The sequence below is a fragment of the Anoplolepis gracilipes genome, chromosome 8 (genome assembly GCF_047496725.1).
Source record: "Anoplolepis gracilipes chromosome 8, ASM4749672v1, whole genome shotgun sequence".
NCBI classification, from domain to species: Eukaryota; Metazoa; Arthropoda; class Insecta; order Hymenoptera; family Formicidae; genus Anoplolepis; species Anoplolepis gracilipes.
Window position 1 is genome coordinate 11,744,120 of NC_132977.1, and position 19,383 is coordinate 11,763,502.

Consider the following 19,383-nt stretch of genomic DNA (forward strand, 5'->3'; position numbering starts at 1 on the left):
TTCTTCCAATACATACATGCATTAAACCGAAGATGTTAGATGTATGTATATTGTAGATGCATGTAATGTGCGTTCTTATGAACGGCAATGGCCGTGACCCACACACAGCTCTTATCCTAGAGAAATTTGCGTCTATGGCCTTTCTCGATCCTGTTGACGTGTGTAGATGAAACCTGTATCGATGTATTCCAACATCGCCGCCAGCTGTATTTTCGATAATAGAGGCTTCATTCTTTCTAATCAACGAAGATTTTTTTATTCTTCTTGAATTTTTAAAAATATAAACAAATTTTTACTAAAGAGGAATAAATTTTTCTTCTTTCACTCATCTAATTTTTTTATTTTAACAAATTTTGTCTGAAAATAGAATCAAATTAATTAATCATCTTTATTCGATGATTTATTATTAACTCGACGCGTAGATTGATATTTTAATGTCATATTATTTATATAAGAATTCTCTTGCTACGGTGGTGGTGTGTGTGTGTGTGCGTTACATTGATAAATTGGTTTAATTTACGACACAGGACATGTAAACGAATATAAAAAATTTAAATCAGCACTGTCACTTATAACTACGCTTTCCCCGATTTACACAATAAAATGAACTAGAAAACACCACCAGCCAGACATATTATTTCCTAGAGGTCTTTGCTCTAATATTTCAAACACGAAAGAAACGTACGTTTATAACGCAAATGAAAACACATGTTTTTATATACATTTATTATATATAAAATATATATATTCGATCTTTATTTGCAAATCCACCTTTATCATGCATAACACTCTATAATATATTTCGATGAGATATATTCATGTATATTAATGTTATTTTAAATAATTAAAAAATATATAAATTACTTGGAAAAATAAGAATGTATATAATTCTATAATATTTTTTACGTTATAATCATATAAAAATATATTTCTTTATCAAGTATTTCTAATCTATAATAAAATAAATTTGCGCATATATTTAATATGACCATATGGATACATACACATGACACGATTTAATTTAATAGTAAATACTCAGCACGCGTTAACATGCATGAGAAATGTTATTATGCGTGAACGATATAATTGCATCTGTTGATCAAGTCTATCAAACGGTTCTAATCAATTGCGGATATTCATTACAAACTGATCCGATCGTACGGGAACAATGAATAGATAACACAAAAACATTACATACATTTGAAATCAATGTGTATTCCGATGTAACTGAAACTCGTAATACACATATTAATACGAGATGTATTTATTATAATTTTGTCAAATTTACCATTTTAGATTATGATGTGGCAAACGTATAATTACTTGCAAATTACTTAATTACTATGAAATTTATATAAAATTGATTTAGCAAACCATTTTCGTTAAATTATTTAATTTGTCTCTCTCTGTTTCTTCATCAAAAATATTCTTATTTGATTTTTAAAAGAAAAAGTCTCTTTAATGAAAAGCGTATTGTATAGAGAGCTGAAACAAGAACAATTCATTTAATGAACGTATAAATCTCGCTAATTAGGAGAATTCTGACGGAATATTGTCTCTGATGAGAAAGGTTATATGTAAAAGTACGACAAGTATATTATATTATATTCTTGATGCATGTCAAGTACATGCTTATGATATTGTAGTATTTAAAATACAACTTGATATAATTTAAATAAAAAAATTAAAAAATAAGTTAATAAATAAATAATTCTCCAGAAATATGGAGTAATAATATTTAATTATAATTGTTGAGTTTATTTTTTTTGTATTAAGAGTTTTATGTCAAAAAGAAAGTGCATTTTTGGAATATTTTATGTATTTGCAAAGTAAATTTTCTTTTAATTCGATTTACAACATGAATCACTCATTTCGTTTAGAAACTGAAACTCATTAAAGAAATATAACTGAACATGATAAATAGTATAGTACTTTTCTACATAAAATATACACAGTAGTTGTAAAAATTTTTTACATTACTCTCACCTCTTCCATATAAATTCCTCTCTTGCAACGAACAGACAGCTTTCTTTACATGTTTAAATTTCCTCTCTTGATCGAATCTATACGAGATGATTGAAGCGGCTGTTTTGATTGAAGGAAGTTTATATCATTTCTATACGTTTGCGATGTATTACAGAAACACGTGAAATAGATTGAAGATAATTTGTACGCGAATAAATTTGAAAACTTATATTTAAACAAATTAAAATTATTGTTTTAATTATCAAAGTTCATGATAAATATAAACAGCATAAAAAATATCTCTCTTTTTATTATTTAAGGGCTACTATTATAATAAACAACAAATGAAAAAGATTTTTTTAATATTTATTATAGATATAAAAATTACGTTTTTTGTAAAAATAAAATAATATCGGATTTTTTGTAATGTAAACAATGAATTTTTCAATTTATATGCTTTATCACAATCTCTGTATCTTTCAAAAAAAAAAAATGGCTTTTCTATGAATAATTACTACTACACGTCTAAAATATACGTTAAAAGAAGGATTGACAAAGAGTTTATTGCACCTGAGATTAATGAGTTTGAATAATGGAAGCAACAAATCTGGATCTAATTTATAAGCTTCTACTTTCTCAAATTCTTATACCTCATTGCAGCTGAATGGCATAGCTTACTGATGTAGGTGTATATGTACGCGAGTTTAGAGGTCTTGTTTCATTCACATATAAAACAATAAAAGATCAAGCATTTGAATAATTCGCTAGATTTAATCGTTGGGAGATCTTTGTCGATGCAACCATGTGAAAGCACTGAGTCGCTATTTGCCGCATACTTTTCAACCAATGTTAATTATTCCGGATTCTCTATACAGTGTCTTGTTAGATATATAGATTATTAAGCTACATTGTCTCTGAGAATTTCCTTATTAATTTAAAGTTGATTTTCTTTCAGCAAAAATATTGGGAACTATAATTTTTAAATAATCAATAATTTATTGAAAATTAAAATGTTCAAAATTTCCAATATTACAAATAGATGTTATCTTTCAGTCTGTTTCAAGCAGTTTCTTCAATCAATTTGTAATTTGAAAATAAACTATGCAGATATTTCATAAATATTGATCCGTTATTAATTTAAAATTAATAATATTAATAAATTAATTAATTTTAAATATTTTTAAATAAATATGCACAAAAATACTACATTTTAACACAAAACTGAAAACTTTTTGATAGACACAAATATGCAATATCTTAATAAAAAAGTAATAAAATATTGTTTTATATAATTAATTAATTAATTTTTATTTCTCAGATTATTAAGAGCCCACATTAAAAATTGAGAATAAATGCAACGTACAATAATGTTTGTTGGTATTTTTGCTGGAGAAAAATCTTTACTTTAGCAAAATAATATTTATAGCTGAGAAAATTTGTGATATCCTATTTAACACACACGCGCGACGCGATTTAGCATCCGCGTATATGATATGATGTTAATGAATCTCTCGTACACACATGTACGGTTTCTCGCGGGCATAGACACACGTTGTCGAGTAACAAAATAGAAAGTAGCCAGGAACACGCGGGAGCCAGGCAGACAGGATAGGGTGCAGGGAAAGGGAGAGTGAGTGAAAATAAAAGGGTGAGAGCGAAGGGGAGGAGAGCGGGAAGAGACGGAAGCGCGGTGAGAAAGACAGTCGCTCGTGGCAGATAATCGTGAAAGGCTCTCCCGGGCCTGTGTATTGTGTGTGCCGCTCCTTATCCTTTCACTCTTTTCCCTTATCGTGTGTTCTAGCCCGTATAAATTCCACCATCGAACAGCCGCCCGATGCGGGCTTCCTTTTGCTTCGAAATACCTATGTTGGCCTTGATTTCCAGTAGCAATCTGCCATTGACACGGTATCTCCATTATATTACACTTGTCAGTTAAACGCGCAAATGCACACGCTTTTGCAAAGCTGAATTTTTTTCTTCTTTCTTTTTTAACGAGAACGTTCAATTTCGCTCTCCAATTTTAATGAAACTACAATTTTAATTGAGCAGACTTTTTAGAGCGAAGAACAAAATACGAAGAGTTTTTTTCGTTTCTATTATATCTATTATACTATCAAGATTCAGGAATCACGATATCAATCTCTGGAATTTTAATTTATACTGTCAGACATATAAAAAAATAATTAAGACATTTTAATCAGGCAGGACATCGCTATTCAGCTAATCAATTATTTCCAGAATAATACATATGAATATTATGATGTAATGTTAAATTTTAAATATAAATAATAAATATGACAGATATATTATATATGTATGTAATCTATCCCTTCTCTCATATGTAATATTCTTGACAATACAATGTCTGTCATATGTACTCGACGTTATTTCAAAATAAGGATAAAAATTTAATCATGTAGACAATGAACAATTTTTAATCATCACTCTTCAAATGTTTCTTTCACATTTAACATAAAGTATCGATTTTATTTTCTAAAATTTTCATTGTCATGCGACAAATAATTAAAGATGTGTAGTACCTATTTTTAAAATTATAGGAATTTAATAAAATTTGCACAGATTGTTCTGATACATGTTCAGAGACTTATAAAAAAACCTAGAGTTAATTCACTGAAGCAATCAAAAGTTATAAGGATTTTAATTTGCAATGAATTTACTCGTCGCGATATTGTTATAGATATAATTATTTTGTGGATCTAATTATAAGTAAAAGTATTAATATAATTATAAATATAATTATTTATATAAATAAGTATAAATATAATTATTTCTGTCCTTTTTAGCCCTTAAATTGATACGATGACAGATTTTCTATCTTATAAAAAAACCTGTGATCGTGTTGATTTAAGAGCTAAAATAGATAGAAATAATAATAGGAATTTATTCAAAATTTGCAAAAGTATAGCTTAAATATAGAGGAAATATTTGATCACATAATTTTGGTCAAGTACTGACTAGTTTAAAAGATATTGAATATAATTTTCTCAATTTCGTCCTATTATCCGAGATGACATATTATTTATTGTGAAAACGTGACAACATAGCATTCAGCTGAGCCTTCTTTTGACATTTTAAATAATTTATCTTTTCATCTGAAGAAGCCTCTATATACAAACGTGTAAGCGAGAAGCGACTAGGCCTCACATGTCAATTTGCAATTGACCAATTTATGAAAAATTTCCATGTTGCCACATTTCTTTCTTCTCGGAGAAATGACAAATTATGAAATTTATCAAAGAAATAGTTAAAAATCTTCTATATTTTGTCATTATTCACTATTATAATTTTTATTCTGACATTTTAAATTACTCTATACGAGTAAATTCTTTTATTTTTATAATTCAAATTTTGTGCTGTAATGTTGTAATCGAGGTACCGTTAATGATAAAAGTTTCTCATTATAATTTAAGAAACACGAAAATTCTCCGAAAAAAAGCAACAAAAGTTCGAAAATACATTTCTTACACTCTAGCTATGAATAAATAATAAGATTGTAGGTGCTAAATATCTTTAAATATCGCTCTCTTCATTTTTGTGTTCTACAATTGAAGCAAACATATTCGCAAATAAATTTAATATCTTTACATTATCGTTACATCCGTATACATGCGAGATTTAACATTAATGCATAAAAAGTATGTTATTGTAAAAAGTTTCTCGGCTCTCGTAGGAATATTACACAGATCACACGGCTCTATTTGTATTGCAAGCTTCTTTTGCATGCATCAATCGATGCACAGCTGATCCTTGATGATGCGAGCCAATCGACGACGCTCATACCTTTCACATGCTTCCGCGAGAAACCACAGTGAAGGTGCACCGAACGACCTTACATTACAGTCAAGATCAAGATCAGCCTTTCGCGGTCGGTATTAAAACGCTTCGCTGTGCGGTATCGTGTAATTAAATAAAACATGTTTCAAATAGGTTTTCGTGAACATCTATTATCTCCTTTCTCAGCGTTTCTCTCTTAAAAAAAAAACCTTTGTTATAATTTTTCGATTAATTTTTTTATCATCAATTAGCTGAACCATTATTTTTTTGCACGATGAGAAATATTCATGTAAACTTTCTTTCTGAAATAAATTTTAACAATCTGTATTTTTAGAAATTTCAAAAGCAAAAAATTGCCATATTTACATCACAAAAATTGATCTGAAAGAATCGGAAAGAAATTAGAAATTTGTGTATCAAACGTTTCAAATCGATCCCAGGTAACAAATTTAAAATTTAAAATTACAAAAAAAATAATTTATTACGCGATTATTTTGATATACATCATATTATTAATAATGTTTTTCGATCAATGTACATTTGATGGTCACATCGGTAGCAATTCGCAAACGTTATAAAAAGTAACTATACAATACATTTTTAAGGAAGACCTTTATGGATCATCTATATAAAAAAATAATACATTTAATACATTTTTGAGATTCATAAATTTGACGTTGTGTAAAATACTTTTAGACTTTTAAAATATAAAATTAATAATTAATTTATGAATTAAAGATTTACCCTGTAGAGAATTAAAATTTTCATTTTCACAAAGTTTTATATATAATCACTAGTCACTATAAAAGAAAGTTAGTTCTACATAAGATAATTACTATGATTTTGAGATTAAATTACATTCTATAGGGCAAATCTTTAATATACTAATTGTATTAACTTTTCACACAGATGATCCGCGTGAAAAGAAGAGTTTCTTCTTAAACAAACAAAATTAAATCATAAAAAGCTCATTTGTCTCGTTCATCTTTGACATCGATTGTCCCTCCTTCAAGCCCTTTCTCACGAGGTTCTTTCACTTTCTCTCTTCTTCAATCGATTCCCTTCTTTTGTGGATTACATAGTCGTGAGCGGCATCTACACAGTGTATATACGGGATCATCTCATTGCGAGGAACGTTGCTTTCTCGACTTTCAAACGTTCAACCGGTCATCGGTCTTCCAGTGAAAGTAACTGGAACGAGAGAGGATGCGAGCTTCGCGGATGACTGTAATTCTCCTGGCACTCTCCCCGACTGTCGGATAAGTCGGCTGGTTAAAAAAACCACTTTTTACAGTCGCCTGCATGACCACTCGACCGTGGAAACGCGATTTCCGTCTAGTCAGATTTAACAGCCGTCCTGGACGTTTATTACCTACCTGCGAGTGTCTCCTCGGTTGTTATTTTTACCAGGAAAGCCATTAGGTTAAATTATCGGGGCAATAATTCCTTGTCGAACAAAAAATTGTGACTTTTAATATTATTAAATTGATGGTAGTTAAAAGAAGATGTTGTTTCTGCCGATTTTAATTATCGCAAAAATTATTTAACCAATTTAATGATTTCTTTATCTGATAACTCTTATATTTATACTTGAATAATTAAAAAATAATGAAATTGTGCAATAGATGACCACTTTTTCGCTATAACTACTATTTACTAAAATCCAGGAAAGATAAAAGTTCTCTGGGACTATTATTACTTGAGTGTACAAACTTACTTATTATACGTCACATATATTTTTTGTCAAACATTGCAAATATATTTGTATAATATTTCATACTTAAATTAAATTTTAAATTTAATTAGGTATATGCTTGATATACATGATATATCGGAATATATATATATATATTCCTCGTCTACGTAATGAAGCAAGTATCAAATATATGCATATATAGTAATACAAATAATTTAAAGATTATTCCATTTTCTGGAATAATTAAAGTATCTTTAACTAACATAAAATACAACACAAAACATATAAAAAAACCTATCACGCTAACAATAAGACACTTTAACGAGATAAACTGATAATTTGTTTTCTTGTATTTACATTTTTAAACACTTACTTTTATAGTTGATATATACTTAAAATAGTGTCAGTATAACTTTCATAAGAATAATAATAAACTTGTCTTTTGTATGAGCCTCTGAAACAGTCCTAATATCATTTATGTTTATGCAATCTTTAGAATGAGATTATCGTCATATTATTACGCACATAAATCTTAGATATTTGAAACTGTAACAATGCTCCATGTCATTCACTTCCTGTACGCAAGACGTCGGATTTCTGAGCTTTCATGTAATCTTTTAGTTGTAGATAGCATAAATAAATTGAAAATTGGCATTTACTAAAAATTTAATGAAAAAGCTATTATTTATTCTAATTCTTAATCGCAACATTAAATATTTTAGCAATTATATTTGAATTAAAAATTTCTGTAGAAAGATTTCTAAAATTAGAAATCTTAAATTTAGCTAGAAAAATGATTTTGTTAAATTAAATCTTTTCATTTCTACTCCTTTAGAGTGAAATACTATGAACTTTTAGATAATCGCTAATTTGTTTAATTTGAATTATTTTTCTTCTGAGTTTTCTATCTGAACAGTAAATTAAAAAAGAATGTATATTCTTGTGTATAAATAAAAAAAATTCTTGTGTAAAATAAAAAAAAATTTATATGTGAGAATACAATTTTAAATATTGTTCACACACAATAAGTGTATTTTAATTTTATATATAATAATGTTAATTATTGACCACGGAGAAAATAATCTCCTTACACAACACATGTACAAAAAAAATAAAATACTTAATAATTCTGTAAAAAATACAAAAGTTTGGAAATTTAAAAGTGCAAAAAGTAATGTTACAGTATTATAAAATTCATAGAAAAGATCTCTCCAGATTTTTAAAAAATTCAGAGCTTATATATATATGTATGTGTGTGCATGTATATATATATATATATATATATATATATATATATATATACAAGCAGCGTCATATTAACTTTCTTAAATAACACTATAAATATAAAACGATATAAATAAATCAGAAATATATATCATTTAAAACAACTAATGGACAAAACTTATTCAAGACGTCTAATATTTAGCAAATACAACCACACATTTTAATTCTGCTTTAAAATAAGAGAAAACAAAATTTCTTAAAGTATTAGAAAATACTGTAATAGATTTTAGATTACTTTTCCACACTTCATAATTTAATGTTTATTTGATTTTATTATTGTTATTAATTTTTGTTTTATATCATATACGGAATATTCTCTGAACAGATAAAAAGGTTTCAGAATCAAAAATTTCTTCATGATCAATACGCAGTAATCAACCGATTATGTATCTGGATAAAAAAAAATATGAGAGAGCGGACCACAATATTAATCTCTGAGGACATCATGCCCAAGATTTAAATTAGAAAAATCCTCAGCAAGATTCTAACATCACACGTGTTTATAGTTATTAAGCATGTACCAGGGATTGACATTTCCTGGAGCCGATATAATTTTGTCGAGTTCAGATCTCGCGCGAAAATTTTTTATCCTAACATACAAGATAGATTTTGCATTTAGAGTAGAGAAGAAATGAACTCGAAATTACATCGATTTCAAAATCCCGATGACATAAGAAGGGATCCGTGTCTATCCGTGAACACTTGGCGCGAGGCCCGCGCCAATCGGCAGACCCACATTTGCACCGAATGGCAGCTGTTGATACGCGGCATGAATCGGCATCGTTCTGAAGTCGTAGCTCCTGGAGTCTCCGTGGTCCTCGCGCACTGCGTAGCCTTGCTTTGGCTGAGCGAAACTGGAGAACCAATCTGTCGAGCCGGCGAGGTTCACGGAACCTGGCAGACCGGCGGTCGGGAAGCCGGTCTGCAGCTGCTGGTGATGTGTCGGGATCCCAGTAGCCGCCGCGAAATTCGGCATCGCGTTGGATAACACGCTCGGCCAGGTCTTGGTGAGCTCCTCCAGCTTCTTCTGGTACTCGTCCAGGGACACAGTGTCCCGCAGCACGATACCGTTCTTGTTACCGGCGATGGTAGCCGATGGTATACCAGCCGGCAGTACGACCGCACCCTGCGCACCAGCAGCGGACGCGGTCACGTGAGTGTACGTGGTCGGGGACACGTCCTTGACGAGCAGCTCGGTGCCCTTGGTCGCCAAATCTTTGTCTATGATACTGCTGAGGGCCTGCTGGTTCCTCAGGCTGAGTTCCTTCTCGATGGAACGAGCGCTGTAGTACTTGTTGGCGGTATCTTTCAAACTGTCGCCACTCCTGGAGGCGCTATCCATGTCGGAGAAGAACGAGTCCGGGCTTTCGTAGGAATGTGACGAAGCCGATGCCGCGTATTCCTGACCTACCGACGCCATACCGCTCGGCAGATAGCTCGGTTGACGCGTGTAAGCGCCGGCGTACCTGACGAACAAAGATTAAGGAAACGTGTTAGGAACATGTGGAAATTAAAATAGATAACACCAGGCAACTGATAATCAGATTAATTGATTAATTAATTGATTGAGTTTTTTTTTAGACATATATGCATATATGTACATAACTTTTATTAATCATTAATTTAGTATTTTAGAGTGAAAATTTTGCTTATAAAGTTTCTTTTCCTGTAAATTTCAGATTCTAATTTTCAGATTATTAATTTTCTTATAAATTTTAAATTTTAAAGGGAATACATTTTTATAAAATCCAATATAAGAGTTTGGAGAGGAAAAGGATGCTCTTCTTACAAGTACTTTGACGTTTTATATTTTATGTTAGATGAACAAAATAAAATTCGAGCAAGATGGATATATAGCACTCGAAAAAATATTTGTCACGTATAGAATTTATAGCAGCAATATTCTAGCAATACGTGTAGAAAATTTAGATCCAATTGCCAAATATTAATCACAAATATAATTGTCCTTGACAATAGGCCTTAAAGATAGGTATCAGAGACAAACTTTCTGTCTAAATTACACTAATAGTACCGATATCAATTCTGTCTCTGTCATTTAAATTGATCAAGTGCAAAATATTTGCTAATAATTTATCTGTTTCAGTTAATTTTTTACACCTAGAAAATTTTTGTTGAACGTGCAAGATTATTTTTTTGAGTGAGGAAATTAAGGCAAGGCAATTGTGTGAGAAAGAAGATTTACCTTTCTTGCCCAAATGGTAAATTACCGCCTTTGACATTATACGGAATGTATGGTTTGCCAATAGTCATGCTGTGACTGATGTCTTTGCCGTACGGTATATACACGTGATTCTCAGCATCGTAACCTGATTGATCGAAGTCGTCACTTCCCACGGGATATGGTCGGAAAGGTTTTTTGCTGTAACGATTACCGTAGTACGCCTGATTGCGAAAATCGTTACTTCCGTAGGGTGATTTTTTATAATGTGGTCGCCATGGGGCTGGACTTCGTCGTGTCTTTTTAACGGGCACGACTACCAGTAGTTTTCTGAAATCAAAGGAAGAAATGAATGATTAAACATTCCAATACATATACCAAAGATTTTCATTATTAAATGAGGTGAGATATAAATTCTTCAAAATTTTTTCAGAATTAAATCATCGTTAAATAATATTATAAACAAATTTTGTGTGAAAAATGCACTACATAAGTATGTGCATATATGTATAAAATATAAATGATTTATAAAATATATATGCAAATACAATATATGCTCGTGCTACAAATTCAGAAGAACAGCTTCTTAACAATAAGAATTGCAAGGAATATACTTTCACACACTTTAAATTTTAGCAAAAACCAGATCTATCTAGATTTCGCGGTATTCGTGTTCTACTTTGAAGATCCTGTTAAAAAAAAAAAAAAAAAAAAAAAAAAACTGTCGCCTAAACGTCATAAACAAGCGAAAGAAAAATCTTGTTTTTCAATTTTACATGAGATTCTTTTCGCCTTACAATTATTTGACATTATTATATATTTATTGATTCAATATTTTATGATCTCTTGTTATTCTTCCAATTAGAATTAGTCATTAGGACTGATGATTATAACTAGATACTTTGTCATCGATAAAACGTATATTAATAAATCTTGAATTAATGTTACAAAGGCGGTTTGTATTTATAAACCTTGAGTCTGTAACTGATGATTATGAAGTTGTTACGAGCTTTCTATAGTTTTTGTATAAAATATATATATTTTTCTTTGGTAATTTACAACATATTTTACGAGGACTTAAATAGCCATCAACTTTCAACAGTTTTACTGCTAATCTAATGTACTCACGTAGCCTTAATTAAGTTTAATACAACGCGGGTACTCACGCGTGAATGAGAAGGGGCTCGCTGATCGCCAGCAGCAGGATGCAGAGGGCCTGCGAACATTAATTGCTGATTAGCGTTTTAATGGTAATAAGCGTAAATGACCAAGTGCATTTACTGCTTATCGAGTTGACAGACTTTCACATGCGTAGAAAAGTTTAGCCGCGTGTGCAATTGCATCTGCGAGAGTTACGCACGCGCCATGACACGCAATCCCGTCACGCTGCAGTTATCATTTAGTGTTTGAATTATATCAAAACCGCAGAGGTTGCAACTCGTCACTCTTATCCCTTCTATTGCAGTTTCACTGATAAGCGTGATTAAAACTTTCACACAGAAAATTCAAATAATGAACTAATGAATTATATACTTTCTCTGTGCACGATATATTATACATTATATTTTGCAATTTTTGTTAATGTTTCTGTTGTATTTATTTTACCCTTCTAATTTTTAAATAAATAGTTGAATAAAATTTGTTAATACTGTAACACTGATATAAAAACAGAATTGATAAGATATATTTTGAGTATCACATAATTTGATAATAATTTTTATTTGCATATATTAAAAAAATAAAAAGTACAAAAAAATATAACTTTGAATTATTGCATATAAATAAGCATTATCTATAAAAAGCAGAAAATTTATTTGATAAAGCGTATAATATATAAGTATATAATATATATAATTAATATATAACATATACATTATATATTTTTATTTATATATGATTTTTAAATTAGCAGAATAGATGCAAGTAGATAGTACTTTTCAAGATAAATTTCCACGTGTTTATTTGTATTTTTTCTACACGATAATCACAAAACGTAACAAGTTTATTCATAAAACCTAAACTACCTAAAATATTGTTACTTAATTATTTAATATAAATTATTTTTAAAAATTAATAAAAATCAATTCTTTCTTTTGTGCACACTAGAATGCACTGTTACTCTGAATACAAACTGATAAATTATATTAAATAAATTATTAAATAATTACTATTAATCTTAATAATAACATACAAAATACAAAATAGAATATAATTTCCATAGATTTTATATTTCTCCTATTAGGTATATTTACTTATTTATCTTGTAACACGTTAATTAAAAAAAAAAAATTTGCGGGGAATTTTTTATTCAACTCCTTGATCAGCCAAAATTATTCAAAACAATATCTCGATGTCAAAGAAAGCGGGTGGGTCTTTCAAATCGCGAAGTTCCGAAAGCTCTGACAATAATAAAACTCACCGAATACCGCATACTGCCGGCCCTTGGATTTTGATACGGTATACGCTTTTATCCGCTTCGCGATCGCAGATGTGACGATACACGGATGGCCGGAAAAGGCTCGCGTTCGCTGCACCTGTCAACCGAACCGAAGACGCCCAGCTGCCAGAGATTCGGCGTGCTCGTCACCGCGGACGATCCGGATGATATTGCGGCTACCCGCGCTACTCCTCTTCGCTTTTATACAAGATAAAAAGAGCATAGACGCGCGCGATCGTCTCCCACCTGCCACCACCCCCGGTGGAAACGCCGGCGTGCACCACCGGCTCCACGTGGAAATGGAAAACGGCCGAGCGCGCACAGTCTCCGCGGTCTCCTCTCCGCTAAATACGGCCAGCCGGGTCGGCCGGGCGAGCTGTGTCGCGGATTTTTGTCCAGGGAGAAATCGACACTTTCTTCATCGTCAGACAGACAAGGGCGTACTCGCGATATCCGCCGGATCCAGCGATGAGCCGAGTCCGGTCCGACAGGTGTATCTCCCGGCGTTATCATCTCGAGTCTCTCTCTCTCTCTCTCTCTCTCTTTCTCGAAATAAAAACAAAACGACTATTAAAGAAATGTTGATATGGTTTACGCTGGACCGATGAGTCTATTTAATGAAAGTTAGCCGATAGCTATCGACGAAAGTAGATAGCTTTCCCGCCTCTATATATTAATTAATTGCTATATAATTGAAATGGAAATGAAAAGTAACGTACAAAGAATGAGGTATGGGTGCGAAATAAAGGACAATGTATTTATTTTAATTGATAAATTACGTTAAAGATTGTATATTATTATACATATCAAGTTTAACGTAAGTCAACAGCAAGATGATAAAATAATCTAACTTGATCGAAAATCTCCGCTCAAAATTAAATTGCTTTCATCAGCCGCTATTTTCGTAGATGTGCGAAGATGTGTTGACGCATCTATAAACCACACCTTACGTTTGCTTTCCAAAATGCGAATAACAAGAGAATGTAAGTGGTCAATACGATCGCACGGAAAGTGTTCTACATTTCTTGTACGTACACGATCGATCCGGCTGATTTCATATTTCATTCCTTTGTTTATACATTTTTTTTTTTTTCTTACATTGAAATAAAACGAACCTCTGCCAAGTAGCACATATTCGTTTCAAAAACGTTTTACAAAGGTTCCTGCGAAACGTTTCTGATTGGTTAAAATGTTCACTTAAAAAAACGTTAAGGGAAACGTCATTTTTTAACAAAAAAAAAAAAAAAAAAAAAAAAAAAAAAAAAAAACATTTAAGAAACTGTCAAAATACGATTTTTTTTCTTTATTTGTGAAAAATTTGTTCATTCACAGATTCAATAAAATAATGCATATAATCCATCTATTTTCGTCATGTTCTGAATCTCTTATCGAGAAATACATCACAAGTCAAACTGACAAAAAAGACATAATTTAAATTATACTTTTAGTACCTGTTCTTTTAGGCTTTACTATACATGTTATGAAAACTTGAATACGAGTTATAATTAAGTCTGAACACGTCACGTAGCGGCAAACAAAGAGACACATATATTATAAAATAGATCTTTTTTGTCTTGTCGAAAAGATGATTAAAAAGACATCTTTTCGTCGACTAAAATTAATTATGACTTTTAGAGGACATCTTTTAGACATCTTTCAAAAGATGACTTTTTTTGTAGGTAGAAAGATATCCTTTTAGACATCTTTTAGCCTTGTCAGAAAGATAACTTAAAAATGACATCTTTTCGTCATCTTTTGGTTTTCTGTGCTATCTGGGGATCGTCTTAATAAGTGTATATATATAATTTTGAATTAAAAAATTAATTTTTGTTCTATTTATAGAAACATAAATAATACGTTTCTTAAACCATGATTTTAAAAATGTTTCTGTTGAAACGTTTCTTATTGGTGCTTGACGGTTAAAAAATATTGGATACGTTTAGAAAACAAACATGTGCTATCTGGGCTGTGTAGTATAATTCTAATATTTACAATATAAAGTTTAATAAAAATTGATTAAAATTATGTTACATAAATAATTTAAGGAAAGGAAGAAAGTATTTATTGAAACTTTTATATATCATTGATAGTAAATGATGATGATCATCAGTTTCTTGATTCGATATAAACAAAAACTTTCCTCCGACTAATTATTCACGTAGTGATATCAAAGAACGATCATCGGCCGCGCGACTTAATTACAAAGTTGTGAGCGCAATCAAAAGTTGAAATTAATTTACGATCATCTTTGCAATCATTTATTCTTCTAGAAACCGTCTCTTCGCAAATTATTCTCTACCTCGAAAAAAGATGAGATATTATGGATGTCGTGTATAAGGTGGATATATAAGATAGTTTCTCCATAACAATGAGAGTCTCGTAATCCTATTATCATAGTTTTTCTTTTTTCATCCTTTTGACATAAAAATTTCACTGTGAGAAGAGTAATTTGCGTGTTTTCATATTGTTGCCGTTACGGTCCACATATACAAATCCTTTCTCGGCCCGCTGCCGGGATGCGATGGCGTCAATTAGTTCATTCACGCGATATACTTTCTTGCATCAAATTCAAGGTCGAGTTTCTAACCTCATGCCTATTTCAACAGGAATCTGAGATAGCATCTTGTTCCTTAATAACGTATATGTACTATCTCTCTTTTAATCTCCCTTAAGAATAACAAATTAAAAGTATTAACAATTTTCATCTCCACTACGCGAGATATTTTTTATATTCATATTTTACACTCAAAAATATATTTTGCTAATGTAGATAGATTTCTTTTTGTATCTATTGGAATATTCTATTGTCACGTATAGAATTTATAGCAGCAATATTCTAGCAATACCTCTAAAAAATTTAGATCCCATTGCCAAATATTAATCACAAATATAATTGTCCTTGACAATAGGCATCGCAGACAAATTCTCTGTCTAAATTACACTAATAGTACAGTTATAAAATATATCTGTAGTATGACAGTATTTGCTAATAATTTTTATCTGTTTCAGTTAATTGTTTACACCTAGAAAATTTTTGTCAAGGTTGCAAGATCGTTTCTTTGAGTGTATCGAATATAAAAAAAAGATACGTAGTCGGAGCGAAAATTATTCGGATTAAAGTTGTAATGAATTTGTTGAAGAAGCTTTAAAAAAATGAAGGAAAGAGAAAACGCGAAAGATGTAATAATAAAGAGTTGCGGAAATCTCATTTGCTGAAAAAAGATTTCCTTAAAAATTAATAATAACGCAAACTAATAATTTTCAAATAACGCGTGGTATGAATTTTTGCGTAATAGGTAGATTGTCGAGAAAGGTAAATTACAATTTTATAAGTGCAACTTTTCGTGACTACAAATCTTTATATACTCCACGAGTCAGTGCGCTCACAGTTTGAAAATTAATAACCATATGTAGCGTGCAATTTTTTTTGCCACTCTTAGTCACGCTTTCGAGTAAACGATTTGGTAATTATCTAAAGACTTGCATTTTTCATACTTATTGTTAGAAAACTTATTGTTGCAATCTCTTAAATATGAGTAAAATATGAGACAAAATATGTATTTTGTTTCTTAATTTTTTTTCTTAATATAGAATATTTATACTGCGAAATTTTTACGGTGGTTTTTCTTTTATATATAATTTTTTTATGATAATCTTTTATCATAATCTTTTATGCATATAAAAATTCTCTTTTATCATATTTTAATGTGTGAATTCTATTTTCTATCTTTGAACAAAAATATATCCGTCAATAATTTTGATCAATGATAGTGTATATAACTCTTTTATATAAAATCATAGAAGATAATGATTAACAACAGAATGTTGGATATTTAATGATTATCTAGGTTTCTAATCTATACTCTGTACTTCTTCAAATAAACTGGAGAAGAAATATTCTATAAGATATAATCAATAATTGCTATTATATTGAATAGATCATCAAAATTCGCATAAATAACGGAATAAAATTTAGCATGCTGGAAAAAATTTCACTGCGGAACAAGAAAATCATAATATCTTCCGTCTTTAAATATTTTAAAGCAGAAAATTGCGATCAAGAATGATCGATAATTGGTCTATTATGAGATTGTATAAAATGAAGAGAGAAATATATGATCCGAAACGTTATATATATATACTTTAGGCTTCATATTTTCCCCTTAATGTGTGATATTCTATAACCATCCATTGAGACTCTCTATTAAACAAATATTATGTACTATTAATGCCATGTGTAAAATATGAGATGTTATACTCTTGCGTGTGGATGATAGAAAAAGTGTCCAGCACTTTCACGACGAATGTACGTTATAAATGAATTCAGAGTTGTTGCAAGAATATAAAAAACTAGCTTTAGAATTAAGTGCATTAATTCTTTTACAATAATTTGTCGCAATTAATGGCAATTTTGTAATGCCTGTAACAAAATATACATATATGTATCTGTAATCACTACATATCATGTTTTTATTATCTGACAAAAATAATTATTATTTTCTGATAGAACGATTATAAGCTGTCCAATGTGAAACTTCATTGACGAAGATCGATAACTGCTCACAAAATCCACTATAATAAATATCCACTTTCTCTGAACGAAGTTATTTCTTTGCATTATTCAGTAAATACGAACAAAATTGTACAAATATTATTCAAATCTATTTATCTGATATTTGAAAGTGAAAAACATATGTATTCAGAAAAATAGAGATAATAAAAAAGCATTTGTACCGTACATTAGTATAAAAAATTATACATATAAAATAAGATTTGAATTCTTCATATTTAGAAAATAAAAAACAAAGAATCTGAAAATTTTTAATTAGATCTCTCTATAAATTAGATTTATATTTTTACAGATACCTCTCTTTCTTCTATACTTTCTTACTATATAATTTTTATTAACTTATTATTAATTTTTATTACCAATTTTTATATAATAAGTACTAAGAATTTCTCTCCGTGTATCACAGAAATGATTAAAATGACAATTTCCAATCTTGTATGTTATCTTGTGTTAGTAATTATGATAATATACAGTAATTATGATAATTATGATAATAATTACGATTTCATACAAAGATTAGAAATAATTATTTCTGAAACATTCAGTACTAGTTTCACTATTAAAAGAAATGATCTTTACCAATTTTTAATCAATTTTTCATTTCTTTCTAATTGTCGTGCTTTTATCTTGAGTTGCGGTCAAAGATAATCGATCGTCCAACGAAGACGATGCTATCCTTTGGTGAAATCAATCCGGCTTGACGAATAACATCATTCGATAGATATATTCGTCCAACATCTCAGGTCTCGCAATTTTCCCAAGACGCTGTTGATGGATTGAAACGTAATACCTCGGTATATACATTCACCGCGACCCTGGCCGGATTGGATTCCTCTAGTAGAGAGTTCACTGTCACGGTCTCGCGAGAGAGTCGCGTTAAGGAAAAGGTAAGACCGTATCGTGTATGTATTACTCGTTTTTCTTTTCCCTCAAGCATCGGCGTGGCATGTAATTTGTGTTCTTTCATGAGACGGAGCCGAGTCACGTCGGGATCAGTTTCCCTTTCTCCCGACCGTGTTTTACGAAGGTCTCGGGCAAAATCACGAAGAGTGAACGGTTCTGCCCGGTCATCGTCTTGTAGTAGACGTCGGTGTCTACGCGTATCGGCACCGCTCCTTCCACAACGGGCAAATAAAAATGCTCATGGGGAAATGGATTCCTCTCGTTTCCGCGATCTATCAACGATCGGGCGATAGTTTTGCGATAGCGAATCTTACATATATATACACTTTATATTTGCCTTTCCTGCGATTTCTTCCCCTGCGGTTAAAAATTATATTTATATTTTTTTCAAGATTTTATATAAATCATATTAATTTTTATTTTTTTAACTTAATTATTTTCATACTTCTATAATTTATTATTTTCAATTTTAATAATAATTTATTAGGAAAGTTACATATATTTGAAGAAATAAAATTTTCTAATTCTTGTCCTGTGTTTTAGGAATCTGTAAT

At 30.5% G+C, this 19,383-nt stretch overlaps 1 protein-coding gene across 1 annotated transcript; it reads right to left on the bottom strand.

The window, feature by feature from the left end:
• Window positions 1-8,898: 8,898 nt before the first annotated feature.
• LOC140668655 (uncharacterized) lies at window positions 8,899-13,520 on the bottom strand. Its single transcript, XM_072897862.1, has 4 exons — window positions 13,339-13,520; window positions 12,086-12,135; window positions 10,944-11,249; window positions 8,899-10,206 (listed from the first exon to the last, which is right to left on the bottom strand). Exons 1-4 carry the CDS (start codon window positions 13,348-13,350, stop codon window positions 9,429-9,431), a joined length of 1,146 nt encoding a protein of 381 aa, XP_072753963.1. The 5' UTR covers window positions 13,351-13,520; the 3' UTR covers window positions 8,899-9,428.
• Between the last annotated feature and the right edge of the window lie 5,863 nt (window positions 13,521-19,383).

What these genes read in the sequence shown, in the direction of transcription:
- LOC140668655 (XM_072897862.1), bottom strand. An exon ending in GAGCCCCTTCTCATTCACGC is followed by an intron (nt 11,250 to 12,085) that starts GTGAGTACCCGC and finishes CTTTGATTTCAG; the next exon opens with AAAACTACTGGTAGTCGTGC. An exon ending in TTACCATTTGGGCAAGAAAG is followed by an intron (nt 10,207 to 10,943) that starts GTAAATCTTCTT and finishes TTTGTTCGTCAG; the next exon opens with GTACGCCGGCGCTTACACGC.